Raw genomic sequence first — 21,033 nt, 5'->3', positions numbered from 1 at the left:
AGACCGGCCCAGCTACACCCCTCCTCCGCGGACTCGGTGTCGGGAGCGGCCGGCTCGGCTGCCTGTAGCAACGAGGGCAGCAACGAGACGGCCGCCGCCTCCTTCCTCAGCTCCAGCACTTCCATTTCTTCGGCGGCACCTCCTGCCCTAGGGCCCCGCGGCGGTCTCTGGGCTGGGCTGCTCTTGGCGCGCAGCTGGCTCTTGGGCAGCACCTCGGCCCCCATGCCCCGCTCGGCGAGGGGACGCGAGGAGTTACGCGGTAGGCCGGAAGAGTCCGTGCCCGAGGCCGGGCTCCTGCACACCGTGGGGCTGCTACCTTCGGGGGCGACTCTAGACTCGGGGCCGGCCGGCCTGCTGCGGCGGAGCTCGTATGAGCCACTGCGCTGACACTGCACCGTGCAGTTGGGGCAGGCGATGGCGAACTTGCCCTTGATCTCGTTCCAGGCCACGATGAAAACAAACTTGTACTTCTCCCGCTCCTGGAAGACGCAAGGCCTCATGGCCACCCAGTCAGCCTCTAGCATCTCCTCCAGAGCAAAGACAGACATGGCGATACACGGCTTCTCCCCCACACCCCTCCCGTCCCATCAGCCGCCCCCGCCTACCCTGCTACACACCAGCCAGCCACGACCCCATGCAGCCCCGCTTCACTGACCACCATCAGCCATCTTAGCGGAAAGGAAGCCAAGGTAGGATGCACTGAATCCCCACTGAAACGACGAGAAAGAAAAAAACAAAGCCGAAAACCTCTCCACGCAGTACCCGCCACACGCCCACTGCCAAGAAATCCCACTGCCACCTCCGGTCACCCACCCGCCGCCACAGCAGACAACGCCTAGCTTCCCCCACGCGAGTACTTCACACAAATCGTATGGGGCAGAATCTATTTACAAGCAGTGGTGACGCTGCGGCAACTCAGTGCTGCCCCCGCCCAGCAGCCCTCCAAGGCCCCACCCCTTCGCCCTGCCAGCCACCTTCCACATGGACTGGCGTCCAGCCACACTTGTGACCTTCCGCCCTCCCTCCTACAGGGGTGAGTGGAGGGAGGGTAAGTGTCCCGCCTCTTCCTTTGGACGTATAATACGGGTCGTTCAGCTACTGGACGTAGCATGCTGGGAAGGATATGGAAGGGTTGTGGTCGCCAGTGGGTGGGGGCAGGGCGTGGTGTGGTTGCTTGCTGTGGTTTAACCCTGGCAAGCAGCTAAATGACGTACAACCACTTACTATCTCCTCACAGGGGGATGGGGGAGAGAATCAGAAAAAAAGGAAAAGGTTGAGATAGAAACAGATAAATAAGAAAGAAAAAGAAGGGAAAATAATAATTATATATATACAAAGCAAGTGATGCACAATGAAATTTTTCACCACCCACTGACCAATGCCCAGTCAGTCCACCCCTGGCCAACCCCTCTAGTTTTTATTGTTCAGCATGATGTCATACGGTTGAGAGAGGGAGTTGGGAATTGGGAGAATCTTATCACGTAGAGATAGAGCGCTGACAGCAGTAAACTAGGATGCTACTTAGTGTCTTTGCTAACTATGGAGCATTGTGCAAATGAACTAAAGCAAGAAGCCTTGGGCCCCTTACCAAGGTCAGTCTCCTAATAAGAGAGTGAGCCTATCTTAAGAAACTAGTAGAAACCGGTCCTGTGGATGGACAAGAGCCAAGGAGCAACTGAGTCTGTGCAAAGACAAGAGGTCAACTAGCGGTGATGAGGAAGAGTCATCAATCTTCATGCCCACGACCCCCGACGACCACCACCAGGAGACACCGTGCAAGCACAGATGGGAGGAGTTTACGGAAATGACTCCTTGGAACTAATTTTAATACGAAGCAGGGACAGGTTATGAATATGTATAGGCGGATTGTGAAACTTCATGCATATGTAACTCTTTACTGCATATAACCAAGGCAAGTTGCCGCGTCAGGCGTGCACGACTTTGGTGGGACTACCCCCTGTGCTGCCCAGCACTGAATAAACATACCTACTTTACAATCTTACTGATTGTGGAGTCCATTTTCCGCAAGTCAGTTTGGCGAGCCAGGCAGGAGACTCTCTGCTCGGCTGCGGAGCGGACGCCCCTAGGTGCACCCCGAGTATTTTCCTCGGAGGAGTCTCCACTCTCAGCCGCTCACCGCGGGAGCAGACAAGGACCTCCTGAAGCCGCGGACAAACGGTATGTTTTACAGTACAGGAAGCGCCTGCAAGTCATATGTGTGGCCGGGGCAGCTGGTAAATTGTGCAGAGACATCTGGCGTGCAGCATAGTCCCCATGTGGGAGGAGGGTACCCTACAGGCTGAGCGATAGAGTGGTCATGGGAGATTTGGTGACCGATGGAGTAGCCGCTAGCGATCTTGGGAGTAGATCGAGCAAATCCAAGGTTACCGCTGCATCCCAGTTTTGGGAGCCAGGATGGACCTGCTAATGACTGTATACGAAGCAGGAGAAGGGTAAGCGGGCCTCTCAAAACTGAAGCACAGAGAAGGGAAAGAGGGGATTAGAGAGAGCCCAGAACCTGAGAATAATCTCGTGTTTTCAGAAAGTATTTCGTGTGGTTGAGCAGGGTTTTGCCCATCACGCAGAGTCCTGTTCCTGCCAGCTGCCCCACACTTACAAGTCCCACTCAGGCCACCGTCCCCGTTCCAGCAGCACGCTCTCCATGCTGAAAACCCCAGCACTGGGCGCACATCGTTGCTTCTGTCCACCAGCAGGTGGTAAATAAACACTGCCGCTACTGTGGCTCCCTGCTTTGACTCAGAGATCACAGCAAGTGTGAGAATTGCCGAGGGCCACTGGCTTTAGATGTAGCTGAAAGGAGCTGTGACCAGACTCCTCCAGCCAGTGCAGGCCACCCGGTATTACACGTTTCAAAGACCAGAACTGGTCTCAGGCAGGGACAGATTCTCCTTCATTCAGCAAAATCAGCAGCTCAAAAATCATCAGGGACAGAGATGTAGCCAGGAATTGCTCACTGAACTTCAACATCAAGGCTCGTCACATGGTTGGTACCTCTCAGTGCTGCTACCTAGAAGGCTCACCCGGGCAGGTTTCAGACTGCGCGTCACTCGGGTTGCACAGACACACGACACACCCAGCTGTTTCCTTGATTTTGTCTTGGAGTGAATCTCCTCTGCGTCGTCCAGCACCAAATTCATGTACTCGTCAAAGCCCTAGAAATCAGCAACAGTGGCAATTAGTTCAGCAACAACACAAACCATCGTCAGCTTTGCTGACCCAGGCTGGACAATGAAGACTAATTGTTAGAGAAGCACGATTTCTTTTTTCCCTTGGGCTAGTTTTTCTTGACAAGAAAAAATAGGATTGTGAATGAGGGAAAACAAACTAATGACGTAACGCGGGGTCGTGCTGACACTCACGATGATGCAGCCTTCTATCCGCATGTTCACTTGCTCGTAAAGCCACACCTGGATCCTCGACCTCTGCAGAACGAAGGAGGAGAGTAAACGGGAACACAAACACCGCGAGCAGTTTTGTTCTCTCTCGTGTGTTCAGAAATACCCGCTAACCATAGCCGCTAGAGCTCCCAAACACTCCAAGGAGCAACTCTCAGGGGCAGTTTCAATTAACAGTCTGACATTTTAGAGTGTTATATGACTGGGTGAATACTACACGTTTGCTGAAGAACACGTTTCCAGTCACGAGGGAACACTCCTGCACGCCCGGCTGCACGATCCCACTCCCGTTAACACGAGGGGGAAATGCCGGGCTGCGCAGCAGCTCCTTGTACCCACCAGCACGCCGCACAGCTCTCCATTCCCCACAAACCTGCCCTGAGCAACGGGTGGGAGCCGAAAACTCAGCGAGGGGGATCACCGGACCCTCCCCGCTCCCCCCAGCCCCCCCCCAAATCCCCATCCCCTCTCCGTCCTCTCCCCGCGGTACTCACGTTCTGCAGGTAGCGGAAGATGAGGTTCTAGGGCGCTGCGTGAAGGGCTCAGCATGGGGACAAGAGCTCCAGGCCCGGGAGAAGGGCTCCAGGACCGGGACAAGGCCTCAGGACAAGGCCTCAAACCCTGCAACGAAGCCCCAGGGCCCCGGGACAAGGCCTCAAGGCCCGGGCCGAGCCCCCTGAGGCCCGGGCCATCCCCCACCCACTCCCCCATTGCCCCCCGGCCGCAGGAAGGCTACGATGGGCTGCACCATCATCTTCTGCACCTTCTGCCCCTGCCCACAGTACGCCATGGCTGCCGCCGCCTTGCTGCTCCCGCCGCCCCTGCTCTGCCGCCGCCAGAAGCCGCTGAGGCCGGGCGGGAGCGCGCAAGGGACGCTGGGATGCTGGAGGACCGCGGGGGGCCGCTCTAGCAGGCCGGGAGGACCGCGTCTCTATGGTCGCAGGCAGGGGTCCCTGCGCCAGCTTTATTGGCGAGCAGCGAGGCTGGGGTGGGGGGGAGGGGGGGCAAAACAGCCTTAAATAAAATACAAATATAAAAAGTATTATAAATGGCTGAGTCCCAAATAGGATTACAATCAAAGTTTACAATTTATTAAACGAATAGAGGCAAGCAAGCAGCGCTGGGTGTGCCGGGAGTCTCTGCTTCCCCAGGACGCACACCTGTTACGTAAGGCGGCTGGTTTTGATGCTCCCAGACTAATACATATTCCTTACTACTTCTAGAAGAGGCAGGGTTATTAGAATTGGTTTCCGGAATCCGAAACCCTCCCAGGGGCGCCTGCGTATCAGTCTCTGGTGGTCTCTCGGGGGTTGCTCGGGCTGAAGGCTGGTTGTCTTCCTCTCAGGCTTTTGTCCTTCAATTGTCCTTCAGCTCCCCCTTCTTCCTTCTTTGGTAGCCTCTGGGCCGGATTTCAGAAACTCTAGCAACATCCCGTGCAGTAGTCAGCACTTTTCCCTAAAAACCCTTTTGTTCTCTTATCACCTAGACCCGGGCCTCAATGTTAACCCTTCAAATCCCTTAGTGACACGAATTGCTGGACCATTCCTTACAAAAGGAAGGATAAAATATGTACAGGAGCAATGGCACACGCGAAAGCCCAGCGCCGCGGGCAGAGGCAGCAAAGGTTGACGGTAGAACAGTGCTCGGTTTGAACATGGAGAGGGAAAGCGAGGGGAAGGTGGCCGAAGTCGGCTGCAGTCTCTGAGCTCTCCTCCTCCTGAATTGTTTTCTCTCAAAGCCATTTCTGTCTGCGTGCGGGCACCCGGAGCCGGCAGAAGTCCCCGTGAACTCCTTCGGCAGGACGGAGGGCTGCGTGGGCTCCAGTGAGAGAGGGAGTTAGGAGAATCTTATCACGTAGAGATAGAGCGCTGACGGCATTAAACTAGGATGCTACTTAGTGTCTTTGCTAACTATGGTGCATTGTGCCAATTAACTAAAGCAAGAAGCCTTGGGCCCCTTACCAAGGTCAGTCTCCTAATAAGAGAGTGAGCCTATCTTAAGAAACTGTGAGAAACTGGTCCTGCGGATGGACAAGAGCCAAGGAGCAACTGAGTCTGTGCAAAGACAAGAGGTCAACTAGCGGTGACGAGGAAGAGTCATCAATCTTCATGCCCACGACCCCCGACGACCACCACCAGAATACACTGCGCAAGCGCAGATGGGAGGAGTTTACGGAAATGACTCCTTGGAACTAATTTTAATACGAAGCGGGGACAGGTTATGAATATGTATAGGCGGATTGTGAAACTTCATGCATATGTAACTCTTTACTGCATATAACCAAGGCAAGTTGCCGCGTCAGGCGTGCACGACTTTGGTGGGACTACCCCCTGTGCTGCCCAGCACTGAATAAATATACCTACTTTACAATCTTACTGATTGTGGAGTCCGTTTTCCGCAAGTCAGTTTGGCGAGCCAGGCAGGAGGCTCTCTGCTCGGCTGCGGGATCGACTGCGGAGCGGACGCCCCTAGGTGCACCCCGAGTATTTTCCTCGGAGGAGTCTCCACTCTCAGCCGCTCACCACGGGAGCAGACAAGGACCTCCTGAAACCGCGGACAAACGGTATGTTTTACAGTACAGGAAGCGCCTGCAAGTCGTACGCGTGGCCGGGGCAGCTGGTAAATTGTGCAGAGACATCTGGCGTGCAGCATAGTCCCCATGTGGGAGGAGGGTACCCTACAGGCTGAGCGATAGAGTGGTCACGGGAGATTTGGTGACCGATGGAGTGGTCAAGGGGTATTTGCTGACCGATAGAATCAAGGGGGATTTGCTGACTGATAGAGTAGCCGCTAGCGATCTTGGGAGTAGATTGAGCAAATCCGAGGTTACCGCTGCATCCCAGTTTTGGGAGCCAGGACGGACCTGCTAATGACTGTATACGAAGCAGGAGAAGGGTAAGCGGGCCTCTCAAAATTGTGACAAGGTTATCTGGGTAATATTTGCAGCTGCTGGAGGGATACTAATTGGAGCGTTGATAATTGTATGTCTTATTTGTGGATGTCTGGGTATCTCATGTTGAAAGCATTTGTGTATGTGTTTGAGACAAAGTATTGTTGTGAAGTGAATTACTCCACAAGGAACACGGCCGGAGACGATCCAAACAAGTTTGGTTATTGTTTTAAGTGATATATTCTTGTGGTATGAGCGAGAAGTGCAAGGGGCCTCTCTGTGTGATTGCGTGATTGTGCTGTGTGAGTGAGACGCAGCATTGCTGCGAAGCGAGTGCGGCGTTCCGATCCGCGGTTCCGTATTCTCTGCGAGGGGAGCCGCCGGAGACAAACGAAATGCATGACAGACCGAAAAGAAGTGCTGTCTTATCCAAGTGTTGATTGGTGGTGCCCAATATACGGGCCCGGCGGTGCATCTCGTAATCCTATTTCGTTCTTAAATGTTTTGAGTCTGACAAGGAGGAAGGTGGGAGCATGACCTAAGTAACAGTTTAAAAGTTTTGGTATATTCGCAGTGGTGTTTGGTCAGTTTCCCAAGTATGGGGGGAGGGGGGCCCACTGATTATCAAAGCGGTAGAATGGAGAGTCACTTCTTTGGTAGTTCGGGCCTGAGCCCTGGGAATTTGGTAAGAAGGGGGAGAGCGAATTTGTTTAGGCCTCAATACCTTTTAAACCCCCATCTTGATGGATACACAGGAGTGATTCCTTGTTTTGTGTGGGCTTACTAACAAAGTGCATGAGAAAAATTGGCATTCGTCTTGAAATTCGGTCCTGTTGAAATGTAAATTTTGTGGAAAAGGTGTTATTGTTTGTCTAGAAGACGGAAGGCTGAGTGCTTCAGGTGTTTTCCCGAAGCCCTGTGGATTTATGATTGGAACGGGGCTCATTAAGAATCTGAAATAGTAAAGTTTGTATGTGGAAAGAAGAGTTTAATCCCAGAGAATTGGGACATCTGGGAAGAAGATTCGGAAAAGATAGTAAAAACCTGCAATAAAAAGGTTTGCGTGGAAACTGAAACAAGGGACAGTAACTAATAAGGAATAGTAATAAATAAATAAATAAATAGGAATGGGAAATCAAGGAAATGGGTAATATCCAAAACAAAGCCGTTTTAAAGAAAGCCTCATTGGGTGCATATTGGCACATTGGAAAGATATTGTTAGAACTGGGGGCTCAGAAAGCAAGAGGACTTTCATTAAGTATTGCAATCAATGGTGGCCACTATATAAGCTAAATGGCCACTTTATGGATCAATCGACTATAACAGTGTCTTGCAATTAATGTTGTTTTTGAGGAGAGAAGGGAAATAGGATGAAATGTTGTATACTGATATGTTGTTTCAGCATCTTGGAGGGAAAAGGTATGGAATTAAGTCGGCCCCTGACTGAGCCTTCGGTGCTGGCATTAGAAAAGTACAGGCTGGAGAAAGATAAAGGAAGTATTTAAAGGGTTGTTGAAGGTGTTAAAGGTGTGGCATGTAGTATTTGACAGAGCTGTTTGAAGCTGAATGAGCAGGGAAAGAGGATGTAGGAATGTTAATAGTTTCGTCTCAACCCGAGGCTGAGATCTCAAAATCACAGGCGTGAGCCCTCTGGGGCGGAGGGACCGTGATGGGTCCGAGAGAGTTGTCATAGAAACAGAAAAGCAGCTAACTCTTAAAACAACCTGAGTTCCTGTGTGAGCTCAGATTGCCAATGGCACCGCTCAGGGAACTGTCAACGATTGCATTCCCCTAACCGACCCCCCCACTGAGACCCTAATCACCCCGGAAATACCAAAATCTGGTTAAACTGGGAATTGAGAATCTGTCCCAACAAGGTCCAAAAGAAACCCCTATGGAGTTTTTGAATTTTTGGACCAACTTTGAAATGCAATGAGGAGAAAAAAACCTAAAACAAACAGACAAAATTTTGGACCTGGCTTCAGAAAACAAACAGAGGCAATTGGCTAGCCTCTTTCTAGGGCAATCGGCCCCTGATATCAGAAAGAAATTGTCTTAGGCTGCAGGACAAACTTACAACAGTCAGGAATGACGGGGACCTGGGGCATCTACCCTAGCAGGTCCACCAGTTGAAATAAAGCTAGGAAACGAAGACAGAGGCTTGAATTTTTGTTGGTTACGGGAGCTTCTTTCTCTGTGTTAATTAGTCTGTAAATGTAATAGGAGCAACTGGCCAACAGGAAAAGGTGGTGTTTTTTGTTTTTTTTTTGCAATGCTTGAAATTTAAATTGGGAAAAATGGTTGGAATTACATACTGAGAAAAACAGTCAAGTTTGGTTCATGGTACTAGATTTAAAGGGTGCCTTTTTCTGCCTGCCCGTGGCAACTGAAAGCCAGAAACTCTTTGCCTTTGAATGGGAAAAATCCTAATAGAGGACGGAAAACTCAGCTTACTTGGACAGTGTTACCACAGGGGTTCAAGAATAGCCCCACCATATTCGGGAAATAACTAGCCTGTGATCTTGAAGCTTGAAAGTCCCCTTCGGGAAAAGGGGACACTGTTGCAATACGAAGAAGAAAAGGAATGTGTATAACGGACTATTAGGTTACTAATTTTTTTCGGCACTAATACTGTGAACCCAGCCTCTTTCCTTAGTAACAGAGTTTCCAGATTACCCATTCATGATTGCATCAAGACCATGGACACCATATACTCCAGCTGACCAGACCTAAAGGATACACCCCTAGAAGATGCGGAGGATTGGTATATAGATGGCAGCAGCTTCGTCCGCCACGGACTTCGCCTCACAGGATATGAGGTAACAAACATCAGCCCAAAAGGTGGATATCATCGCCTTGATTAGAGCTTTTGAGCTGGCAAACATTTGGACAGATTTGAAATATGCCTTTGGTGTGGTGCATGCACACAGGGCAATTTGGAAGGAGAGAGAGGACTTTTATCTTCCTCAATTAAACATGCAGAAGAGATACTGAAATTACTCCAAGCGGTGTACCTGCCTACTAAAGTTACGTCAAGCAGGGGATACTGATAGCGAAAGGGGAAATAGATTGGCTGATGCAGGAGTCAAAGGGGTGGCAGAACGGGCATCTGAGAGTCAAATTCTGGCACTAGTACCAAGAACAGAAAATCGGGCATTAAGAAAAGCTTTAGAAAATCACAGAATCACAGAATCGTCTAGCTTGGAAGAGACCTCCAAGATCGTCCAGTCCAACCTCTCACCTAATACTAACAAGTCCTCCACTAAACCATATCACTAAGTTCAACATCTAAATGTCTCTTAAAGACCTCCAGGGATGGTGACTCAACCACTTCCCTGGGCAGCCCATTCCAATGCCTAACAACCCTTTCAGTAAAGAAGTTTTTCCTAATATCCAACCTAAACCTCCCCTGGCACAACTTTAGCCCATTCCCCCTTGTCCTGTCACCAGGCACGTGGGAGAATAGACCAACCCCCACCTCGCTACAGCCTCCTTTAAGGTACCTGTAGAGAGCGATAAGGTCGCCCCTGAGCCTCCTCTTCTCCAGGCTGAACAAGCCCAGCTCCCTCAGCTGCTCCTCGTAAGACTTGTTCTCCAGACCCCTCACCAGCCTCGTCGCCCTTCTCTGGACTCTCTCGAGCACCTCGATGTCCTTCTTTTAGTGAGGGGTCCAAAACTGAACACAGTACTCGAGGTGCGGCCTCACCAGAGCCGAGTACAGGGGGACAGTCTCTTCCCTAGACCTGCTGGCCACACTGCTTCTTATGCAAGCCAGGATGCTGTTGGCCTTCTTGGCCACCTGAGAACACTGCTGGCTCATATTCAGCCAACTATCAACCAGTACTCCCAGGTCCTTCTCTGCCAGGCAGCTTTCCAGCCACTCTTCTCCCAGCCTGTAGCTCTGCTTGGGGTTGTTGCGCCCCAGGTGCAGGACCCGGCACTTGGCCTTGTTGAACTTCATACAGTTGGCCTCAGCCCATCGCTCCAGCCTATCCAGATCCTCCTGCAGAGCCTTCCTACCCTCGAGCAGATCGACACATGCACCTAACTTGGTGTCATCTGCAAACATACTGAGGGTGCACTCGATCCCCTCATCCAGATCATCGATAAAGATATTGAAGAGGACTGGCCCCAGTACTGAGCCCTGGGGGACTCCACTAGTGACCGGCCTCCAACTGGATTGGACTCCATTCACCACAACTCTTTGGGCCCAGCTATCCAGCCAGTTTTTAACCCAATGAAGCGTATGCCAGTCCAAGCCATGAGCAGCCAGTTTCTTGAGGAGAATGTTGTGGGAAACGGTGTCAAAAGCCTTACTGAAGTCAAGGTAGACCACATCCACAGCCTTCCCCTCATCCACTAAGCGCGTCACTTTGTCATAGAAGGAGATCAGGTTTGTCAAGCAGGACCTGCCCTTCATAAACCCATGCTGACTGGGCCTGATTGCCTGGTTGCCCTGCAAGTGCCGCATGATGACACTCAAGATAATCTGCTCCATGAGCTTCCCTGGCACTGAGGTCAAACTAACAGGCCTATAGTTCCCCGGGTCTACCCTCCGACCCTTCTTGTAGATGGGCGTCACGTTTGCTAGCCACCAGTCAACTGGGACCTCCCCCGATAGCCAGGACTGCCGATAAATGATGGAAAGCAGCTTGGCCAGCTCCTCCGCCAGTTCTCTCAGTACCCTCGGGTGGATCCCATCTGGCCCCATCGACTTGCATACATCCAAGTGCTGTAGCAGGTCACCAAACATTTCCTCGTGGATAGCGAAGGCCACATCCTGCTCCCCATCCCCTTCCACCAGCTCAGGGGACTGGGTATCCAGAGAACAACTGGTCGTGCCGCTAAAGCCTGAGGCAAAGAAGGCATTAAGCACCTCAGCTTTTTCCTCATCTCTTGTAACTAAGTTTCCCCCCGCATCCAGTAAAGGATGGAGATTCTCCTTAGTCCTCCTTTTGGTGTTGATGTATTTGTAAAAACATTTTTTGTTATCTTTAACAGCAGTAGCCAGATTGAGCTCCAGATGAGCTTTGGCACTTCTAATTTTGTCCCTGCACAGCCTCGCAACAGCCTTATAGTCCTCGTGAGTGGCCCGCCCTCTTTTCCAAAGATTATAAACCCTCTTTTTTCTCCTAAGCTCGAACCACAACTCTGTTCAGCCAGGCTGGTCTTCTTCTGCGCTGGCTCATCTTTGGGCACATGGGGACAGACCGCTCCTGAGCCATTAAGATTTCCTTCTTGAAGAGTGCCCAGCCTTCCTAGACTCCTCTGCCCTTCAGAACCACCTCCCAAGGGACTCTTCCAACCAGTGTCCTGAACAGCTCAAAGTCTGCCCTCCGGAAGTCCAAGACAGTGGTTTTACTGGTCCCCTTCCTGACTTCGCCAAGAATAGAGAACTGAACCATTTCGTGGTCACTCTGCCCAAGACAGCTCTCGACCACCACATCTCCCACCAGTCTGTCACTGTTTGTGAAGAGAAGGTCTAGCGGGGCACCTCCCCTGGTAGGCTTTCTAACCAGCTGCGTCAGGAAGCTATCTTCCACGCTCTCCGGAAACCTCCTAGACTGCTTTCTCTGGGCTGTGTTGTGCTTCCAGGATATATCTGGGAAGTTGAAGTCCCCCACGAAAACAAGCGCTGACGATTTCGCAACTTTTGCCAGCTGCCTGTAGAACTCTTCATCCGTCTCCACATCCTGGTTTGGCAGTCTATAACAGACCCCCACCAGGATGCTTGCCTTGTTGGCCTTCCCTCCGATCCTAACCCATAGGGACTCAACCTTATCAGTCCCAGCCTCAAGTTCCACAACATCAAAACACTCTCTCATATAGAGAGCCACACCACCACCCCTTCTGTGCTGCCTGTCCCTTCTGAAGAGCCTATAGCCAGACATTGCAGCACTCCAGTCATGAGAGTGGTCCCACCACGTTTCCGTGATGGCAACCAAGTCATAGCCTTGACAAGTCATTAGCCTAGCCTAATTTGTTCAAAGGCTTGTCGTTGCTCAGGGCCCCATTCAAAAGCATTCTTCTTACGGGTTACTTGGTAGAGCGGGTTTACAATCAGACTGTAATTTGGAATATGCATTCTCCAAAACCCCACGACACCTAGGAAAGTTTGTGTTTCTTTTTTGCTAGTTGGTGGAGACATAGCTGTTATTTTGTTGATCACATCCATTGGGATTTGACGACGTCCATCTTGCCATTTTATTCCTAAAAACTGGATCTCTCGTGCAGGTCCTTTAACTTTAGTTTGTTTTATGGCAAAACAGGCCTTCAGAAGGATTTGGACTATTTTCTTCCCTTTCTCAAAAACTTCCTCTGCTGTGTCACCCCACACAATGATGTCATCGATGTACTGCAGGTGTTCAGGAGCTTCCCCCTGCTCCAGCGCAGACTGCATCAGTCCATGGCAAATGGTAGGGCTGTGTTTCCACCCCTGGGGCAGTTGATTCCAGGTGAATTGGACTCCCCTCCAAGTAAAAGCGAACTGTGGCCTGCACTGTGCTGCTAGAGGGATGGAGAAAAATGCATTAGCGATATCAATTGTGGCATACCACTTGGCTGCCTTTGATTCCAGTTCATACTGGAGTTTTAGCATGTCCGGCACTGCAGCACTCAGTGGTGGCGTGACTTCGTTCAGGCCACGATAGTCCACTGTTAGTCTCCACTCACCATTAGACTTTCGCACTGGCCATATGGGACTATTAAAAGGTGAATGAGTCTTGCTGATCACTCCTTGGCTCTCCAGTTGACGAATTAGCTTATGGATGGGACTCAGGGAGTCTCGGTTGGTGCGATATTGCCGCCGGTGCACAGCTATGGTAGCAATGGGCACTTGCTGTTCTTCAACCCTCAGCAACCCCACAACAGAAGGGTCCTCCGAGAGACCGGGCAAGGTAGACAACTGTTTAATGTCCTCTGTCTCCAAGGCAGCTATGCCAAAAGCCCTCCTGATGCATCCTATGCCAAGGATGCACGGAGCATCTGGGCCAGTCACAATATGGTGCTTTTGCCACTCATTCCCAGTTAGACTCAATTCAGCCTCCAATACAGTTAACTGCTGGTATCCCCGCATTGTGGGAATGTGGCCATGGGGGTCAACAAGCCCCATGGTTGGTGATAACATCAGACTCTTAAGGATGAGACCATCAGGAATTTAAAGAGTTGAGAGGGAACAAAGAAGGGTGATTCAGGAGACACCTTGTTGTCTCGGGTTGCTTGTTCTCCAGCCCTTAAGGCATGGAAGTTGCTGGGTGTTTGCTGTTGCAGGGCAAAGTTGTTGACCAATGAATAGTTAGTGGAAAGGTACTGCTGTGGGGCGAATGGTATTGGAAGGGCGCCTGTCCTGAATATAAGGGATAGAATGAAGTTGTTCCCTCACTCTGAGAGATGAAGTTATGCCCTCAGTAAGAGAGAGTTGAAGTTATGTCATCAATAAAGAGGTAGCAGTAACTGATCCTGAAAGAACCCTGGTGTCCGTGTGGTAATTATGCCACAAATGGCGCCCGAACAGGGACATGAAGAAAATAAACAGGGACCTGAAGAAAACAAACAGGGACATGAAGAACAGGAACAGGGACAGCCTAACAGAACAGGGACAAAAACAAAAAAGGAATGAATAGGGACAGGCTATAAGAACAGGGACAAACAAAAAACAGCGTATGGGAGGGTCCCACTGTCATATGCAGGACCCACAAAGAAGGACTCCAGGAGTTGGAGGGGAAGCCAGAGCCCCCCGGCTGGGCAGCACTCAGTGCGTGCCTCTCCCAGGGATGGGGTTACAAAGTTTGTTAAAGATAGACTTAGTATGCCTGGTTGGTTTAAGTGCCTCTTGGATTTTAAAATTGCTCCCCTGAGCTGCTCGCTCTGCTGCCTGCTACAGCGAATGTTCGGGTGCCATCAGTGTCGCACTTGGGCATGGGCACTGACCCTGCGGAAGAAACTGCTGCTGGTGACTTGCGGAAAACGGACTCCACAATCAGTGAGATTGTAAAGTAGGTATGTTTATTCAGTAAACTCCTCCCATCTGCGCTTGCGCAGTGTATTCTGGTGGTGGTCGTCGGGGGTCGTGGGCATGAAGATTGATGACTCTTCCTCGTCACCGCTAGTTGACCTCTTGTCTTTGCACAGACTCAGTTGCTCCTTGGCTCTTGTCCATCCACAGGACCGGTTTCTACTAGTTTCTTAAGATAGGCTCACTCTCTTATTAGGAGACTGACCTTGGTAAGGGGCCCAAGGCTTCTTGCTTTAGTTAATTGGCACAATGCTCCATAGTTAGCAAAGACACTAAGTAGCATCCTAGTTTAATGCCGTCAGCGCTCTATCTCTACTTGATAAGATTCTCCTAACTCCCTCTCTCAGTCCCCCCTTTTCTAAAAAGTTAGTAAATTCTTTTACTATTTCTAGGTTCTATATAGTGTTTCTCTATCTGTCACTCTTTCAAAATATCTGTTAGACTCCAGTTTCCGTCTGAGTTGGTTTTTTCCACTCACTGTAGGAGTTTCCGTTACTCTTAAAACACCATAAGGTACATCGGATCACTACACAAAGAACCATGAACAAAACCACGACCACGATTATTGTGATTAACAGCTGTTTCAGCCAGGTTAGGTTTGGCAACCAGGAAGTTAATTTTTCTACCAAGTCTGTAAATCCCCAGGATGTATCATCCTGAGCTACTGCATGCAAAATTTTATTCTTTTCCCAAATCTTCTCCAGGTCAGTCTCAATCTGTTTTTGTTGACATATACACAGCAAGTTTGGTTTATGACTGTACACAATCCTCCCTCCTTGGCTAAAAGTATATCTAATCCCATCCTATTCTGAAGCACTACTTTGTGTAGGGAGGAAATTTCTTCCTGTAATGCCGAAAGAGCATCAGCTGTGGCTGAGATATTTACGACAGCTTTTTCTAATTCACTTATTCCCAGAGATGGTATCAACCACCTTACAAAACTATGGAATCTCGTGGGTCTCATCACGAAGGGGTTATTTGAATACACCCCCTTGAGGGCTAAGATAGCCCCCAATACAATGACCCTTCCAATTTAAGGGTAAGCTTTTTCTAGCATGATCATCTCCACATAGCCAATAGAATCCTTTTTGTAGCTTGCAGATTTGCGTGAGAAAATTGAGGCCGTGAGATCCTGAGTTCGTTGACACCTACACCATAATCTCTAATTTTAGTAAGCCTACATATTTTGCCATACTACAGTTGTCAGGTTCCTGGGCTAAATAACTAAGTGGACCTGTACCTACGCATGAGGTTTTATCGTTTAAGCATCTGGTGTATATGTTAAGATTTTCATGTGGGACTAGTTCAAATCTCTCCCCTAGATGTTCACGATCATCCTTGCCAAACAGACATGTTCCATTTCTTGGGTGCGCAAAGGTCAATGTCCAATTCATACTGCGTATGCCCCATACGGGGAATTCTAGGTTGCCTCTAGGCAGCACTGTGCACACCCAACAGTCAGAAAGGTTGAAACTATCACTCACTGCCTGGGTGAGTTTCACATAGGTATTGTGCACCCACTGTTCAGTTTCCATGACCAATGATACCATTAAGACTGTGAGAAATGTAACCTTCCAGGTTGCACCTGAGTAACCTTCCATGGGGTCTTGGGTGCCTTTTTCACTCTGGTGTGATAGATCCAGGCATTCTGCTCCTTGATTCTTGTCGCTGTGACCTGGAACAGTCCTTCCCACTGTGGTTTCAAGGTCTTCTCTGCAAGAGACTTTACATACACATAATCTCCAGGTTGTATATTGTGCACTGGTCCATCAAACCCTCTACCCCGAGTCCCACTCACATGCTGTCCAATTTCATCGAGCTGTTTACCTAAGGCCACCATATAGGAGGTCATAATTTCATCCCCAGCTTGCATGGATATCCCTCTTTGTATTCCATAGGGTCGTCCATATAAGATTTCAAAGGGGCTTAACCCTTCCTTTGCCCTTGGTATACGCAAAAGGGCTAAAGGAAGAGACTGAGGCCAGACCAAATTTGCATCTTCTCCCAGTTTCACAATTTGCTGTTTGATTAAGTGGTTCATTTTTTCTACTTGGCCACTCGACTGAGGGCGATATTGGAGTATGAATTTGCCAGTCTATACCCAAATGGCGGCTAATTTCTTGTACCACTCTTGAGATAAAGTGTGGTCCCCTGTCAGAGGATAGAGTTGCTGGAACTCCAAAACATGGTATTATTTCTTGTATCTTAATTACCTCCCGAGCCTTGGCTATTCTAGTTGGGAATGCTTCTGGCCATCCTGAAAAGGTGTCAGTTAATACCGGTAAATACTGATACCCCCCTTTTCTTGGGAGTTCAAAAAAAAATAATTTGCCACTGTTTGGAGCTTGATTACTTTTATACCTGTCTAACAATGGTATACAAATTAGGCCCTATCCATTTTCTATTTAAAAACTCTTATACTACTTCAGCTCCCCAGCATGTTTTATTATGTTCTACAATTACCATTCAATTTAATATGGTATCACAATTCTCCCGTCATTTATTGACGTTAAACCTGCAGGTAACATTTTCCATTTACATCTTAGAATATTCTACTTCATTTTCTAAAGCTCTTGTTAATGCCCGATTTTCTGTTCTTGGTACTAGTGCCAGAATTTGACTCTCAGATGCCCGTTCTGCCACCCCTTTGACTCCTGCATCAGCCAATCTATTTCCCCTTTCGCTATCAGTATCCCCTGCTTGACGTAACTTTAGTAGGCAGGTACACCGCTTGGAGTAATTTCAGTATCTCTTCTGCATGTTTAATTGAGGAAGATAAAAGTCCTCTCTCTCCTTCCAAATTGCCCTGTGTGCATGCACCACACCAAAGGCATATTTCAAATCTGTCCAAATGTTTGCCAGCTCAAAAGCTCTAATCAAGGCGATGATATCCACCTTTTGGGCTGATGTTTGTTACCTCATATCCTGTGAGGCGAAGTCCGTGGCGGACGAAGCTGCTGCCATCTATATACCAATCCTCCGCATCTTCTAGGGGTGTATCCTTTAGGTCTGGTCAGCTGGAGTATATGGTGTCCATGGTCTTGATGCAATCATGAATGGGTAATCTGGAAACTCTGTTACTAAGGAAAGAGGCTGGGTTCACAGTATTAGTGCCGAAAAAAATTAGTAACCTAATAGTCCGTTATACACATTCCTTTTCTTCTTCGTATTGCAACAGTGTCCCCTTTTCCCGAAGGGGACTTTCAAGCTTCAAGATCACAGGCTAGTTATTTCCCGAATATGGTGGGGCTATTCTTGAACCCCTGTGGTAACACTGTCCAAGTAAGCTGAGTTTTCCGTCCTCTATTAGGATTTTTCCCATTCAAAGGCAAAGAGTTTCTGGCTTTCAGTTGCCACGGGCAGGCAGAAAAAGGCACCCTTTAAATCTAGTACCATGAACCAAACTTGACTGTTTTTCTCAGTATGTAATTCCAACCATTTTTCCCAATTTAAATTTCAAGCATTGCAAAAAAAAAACAAAAAACACCACCTTTTCCTGTTGGCCAGTTGCTCCTATTACATTTACAGACTAATTAACACAGAGAAAGAAGCTCCCGTAACCAACAAAAATTCAAGCCTCTGTCTTCGTTTCCTAGCTTTATTTCAACTGGTGGACCTGCTAGGGTAGATGCCCCAGGTCCCCGTCATTCCTGACTGTTGTAAGTTTGTCCTGCAGCCTAAGACAATTTCTTTCTGATATCAGGGGCCGATTGCCCTAGAAAGAGGCTAGCCAATTGCCTCTGTTTGTTTTCTGAAGCCAGGTCCAAATTTTTGTCTGTTTGTTTTAGGTTTTTTTCTCCTCATTGCATTTCAAAGTTGGTCCAAAAATTCAAAAACTCCATAGGGGTTTCTTTTGGACCTTGTTGGGACAGATTCTCAATTCCCAGTTTAACCAGATTTTGGTATTTCCGGGGTGATTAGGGTCTCAGTGGGGGGGTCGGTTAGGGGAATGCAATCGTTGACAGTTCCCTGAGCGGTGCCATTGGCAATCTGAGCTCACACAGGAACTCAGGTTGTTTTAAGAGTTAGCTGCTTTTCTGTTTCTATGACAACTCTCTCGGACCCATCACGGTCCCTCCGCCCCAGAGGGCTCACGCCTGTGATTTTGAGATCTCAGCCTCGGGTTGAGACGAAACTATTAACATTCCTACATCCTCTTTCCCTGCTCATTCAGCTTCAAACAGCTCTGTCAAATACTACATGCCACACCTTTAACACCTTCAACAACCCTTTAAATACTTCCTTTATCTTTCTCCAGCCTGTACTTTTCTAATGCCAGCACCGAAGGCTCAGTCAGGGGCCGACTTAATTCCATACCTTTTCCCTCCAAGATGCTGAAACAACATATCAGTATACAACATTTCATCCTATTTCCCTTCTCTCCTCAAAAACAACATTAATTGCAAGACACTGTTATAGTCGATTGATCCATAAAGTGGCCATTTAGCTTATATAGTGGCCACCATTGATTGCAATACTTAATGAAAGTCCTCTTGCTTTCTGAGCCCCCAGTTCTAACAATATCTTTCCAATGTGCCAATATGCACCCAATGAGGCTTTCTTTAAAACGGCTTTGTTTTGGATATTACCCATTTCCTTGATTTCCCATTCCTATTTATTTATTTATTTATTACTATTCCTTATTAGTTACTGTCCCTTGTTTCAGTTTCCACGCAAACCTTTTTATTGCAGGTTTTTACTATCTTTTCCGAATCTTCTTCCCAGATGTCCCAATTCTCTGGGATTAAACTCTTCTTTCCACATACAAACTTTACTATTTCAGATTCTTAATGAGCCCCGTTCCAATCATAAATCCACAGGGCTTCGGGAAAACACCTGAAGCACTCAGCCTTCCGTCTTCTAGACAAACAATAACACCTTTTCCACAAAATTTACATTTCAACAGGACCGAATTTCAAGACGAATGCCAATTTTTCTCATGCACTTTGTTAGTAAGCCCACACAAAACAAGGAATCACTCCTGTGTATCCATCAAGATGGGGGTTTAAAAGGTATTGAGGCCTAAACAAATTCGCTCTCCCCCTTCTTACCAAATTCCCAGGGCTCAGGCCCGAACTACCAAAGAAGTGACTCTCCATTCTACCGCTTTGATAATCAGTGGGCCCCCCTCCCCCCATACTTGGGAAACTGACCAAACACCACTGCGAATATACCAAAACTTTTAAACTGTTACTTAGGTCATGCTCCCACCTTCCTCCTTGTCAGACTCAAAACATTTAAGAACGAAATAGGATTACGAGATGCACCGCCGGGCCCGTATATTGGGCACCACCAATCAACACTTGGATAAGACAGCACTTCTTTTCGGTCTGTCATGCATTTCGTTTGTCTCCGGCGGCTCCCCTCGCAGAGAATACGGAACCGCGGATCGGAACGCCGCACTCGCTTCGCAGCAATGCTGCGTCTCACTCACACAGCACAATCACGCAATCACACAGAGAGGCCCCTTGCACTTCTCGCTCATACCACAAGAATATATCACTTAAAACAATAACCAAACTTGTTTGGATCGTCTCCGGCCGTGTTCCTTGTGGAGTAATTCACTTCACAACAATACTTTGTCTCAAACACATACACAAATGCTTTCAACATGAGATACCCAGACATCCACAAATAAGACATACAATTATCAACGCTCCAATTAGTATCCCTCCAGCAGCTGCAAATATTACCCAGATAACCTTGTCACAATTTTGAGAGGCCCGCTTACCCTTCTCCTGCTTCGTATACAGTCATTAGCAGGTCCGTCCTGGCTCCCAAAACTGGGATGCAGCGGTAACCTCGGATTTGCTCAATCTACTCCCAAGATCGCTAGCGGCTACTCTATCAGTCAGCAAATCCCCCTTGATTCTATCGGTCAGCAAATACCCCTTGACCACTCCATCGGTCACCAAATCTCCCGTGACCACTCTATCGCTCAGCCTGTAGGGTACCCTCCTCCCACATGGGGACTATGCTGCACGCCAGATGTCTCTGCACAATTTACCAGCTGCCCCGGCCACGCGTACGACTTGCAGGCGCTTCCTGTACTGTAAAACATACCGTTTGTCCGCGGTTTCAGGAGGTCCTTGTCTGCTCCCGTGGTGAGCGGCTGAGAGTGGAGACTCCTCCGAGGAAAATACTCGGGGTGCACCTAGGGGCGTCCGCTCCGCAGTCGATCCCGCAGCCGAGCAGAGAGCCTCCTGCCTGGCTCGCCAAACTGACTTGCGGAAAACGGACTCCACAATCAGTAAGATTGTAAAGTAGGTATATTTATTCAGTGCTGGGCAGCACAGGGGGTAGTCCCACCAAAGTCGTGCACGCCTGACGCGGCAACTTGCCTTGGTTATATGCAGTAAAGAGTTACATATGCATGAAGTTTCACAATCCGCCTATACATATTCATAACCTGTCCCCGCTTCGTATTAAAATTAGTTCCAAGGAGTCATTTCCGTAAACTCCTCCCATCTGCGCTTGCGCAGTGTATTCTGGTGGTGGTCGTCGGGGGTCGTGGGCATGAAGATTGATGACTCTTCCTCGTCACCGCTAGTTGACCTCTTGTCTTTGCACAGACTCAGTTGCTCCTTGGCTCTTGTCCATCCGCAGGACCAGTTTCTCACAGTTTCTTAAGATAGGCTCACTCTCTTATTAGGAGACTGACCTTGGTAAGGGGCCCAAGGCTTCTTGCTTTAGTTAATTGGCACAATGCACCA

At 48.8% G+C, this 21,033-nt stretch overlaps 1 protein-coding gene across 2 annotated transcripts in view; it reads right to left on the bottom strand.

The window, feature by feature from the left end:
• LOC310888671 (ADAMTS-like protein 1) overlaps positions 1-21,033 on the bottom strand; it is an 83,307-nt gene that overhangs the window by 38,123 nt on the left and 24,151 nt on the right. The window contains exons 1-4 of one of the 2 annotated variants that reach the window (XM_083815609.1): positions 4,153-5,907; positions 3,911-3,937; positions 3,381-3,443; positions 3,042-3,173 (exon numbers count right to left, since the gene is read on the bottom strand). In XM_083815609.1, the coding sequence (XP_083671735.1) occupies positions 3,042-3,173; positions 3,381-3,443; positions 3,911-3,937; positions 4,153-4,206 (276 nt within the window). In that variant the 5' untranslated portion in view covers positions 4,207-5,907. Of the gene's footprint in view, positions 1-3,041; positions 3,174-3,380; positions 3,444-3,910; positions 3,938-4,152; positions 5,908-21,033 lie in introns of those variants that run through there. The other variant, XM_083815608.1, reaches the window with a different exon arrangement.

Source organism: Anser anser, assembly GCF_964211835.1.
Source record: "Anser anser genome assembly, chromosome: W".
NCBI classification, from domain to species: domain Eukaryota; kingdom Metazoa; phylum Chordata; class Aves; order Anseriformes; family Anatidae; genus Anser; species Anser anser.
This window is presented reverse-complemented; position numbering and strand designations above follow the sequence as displayed.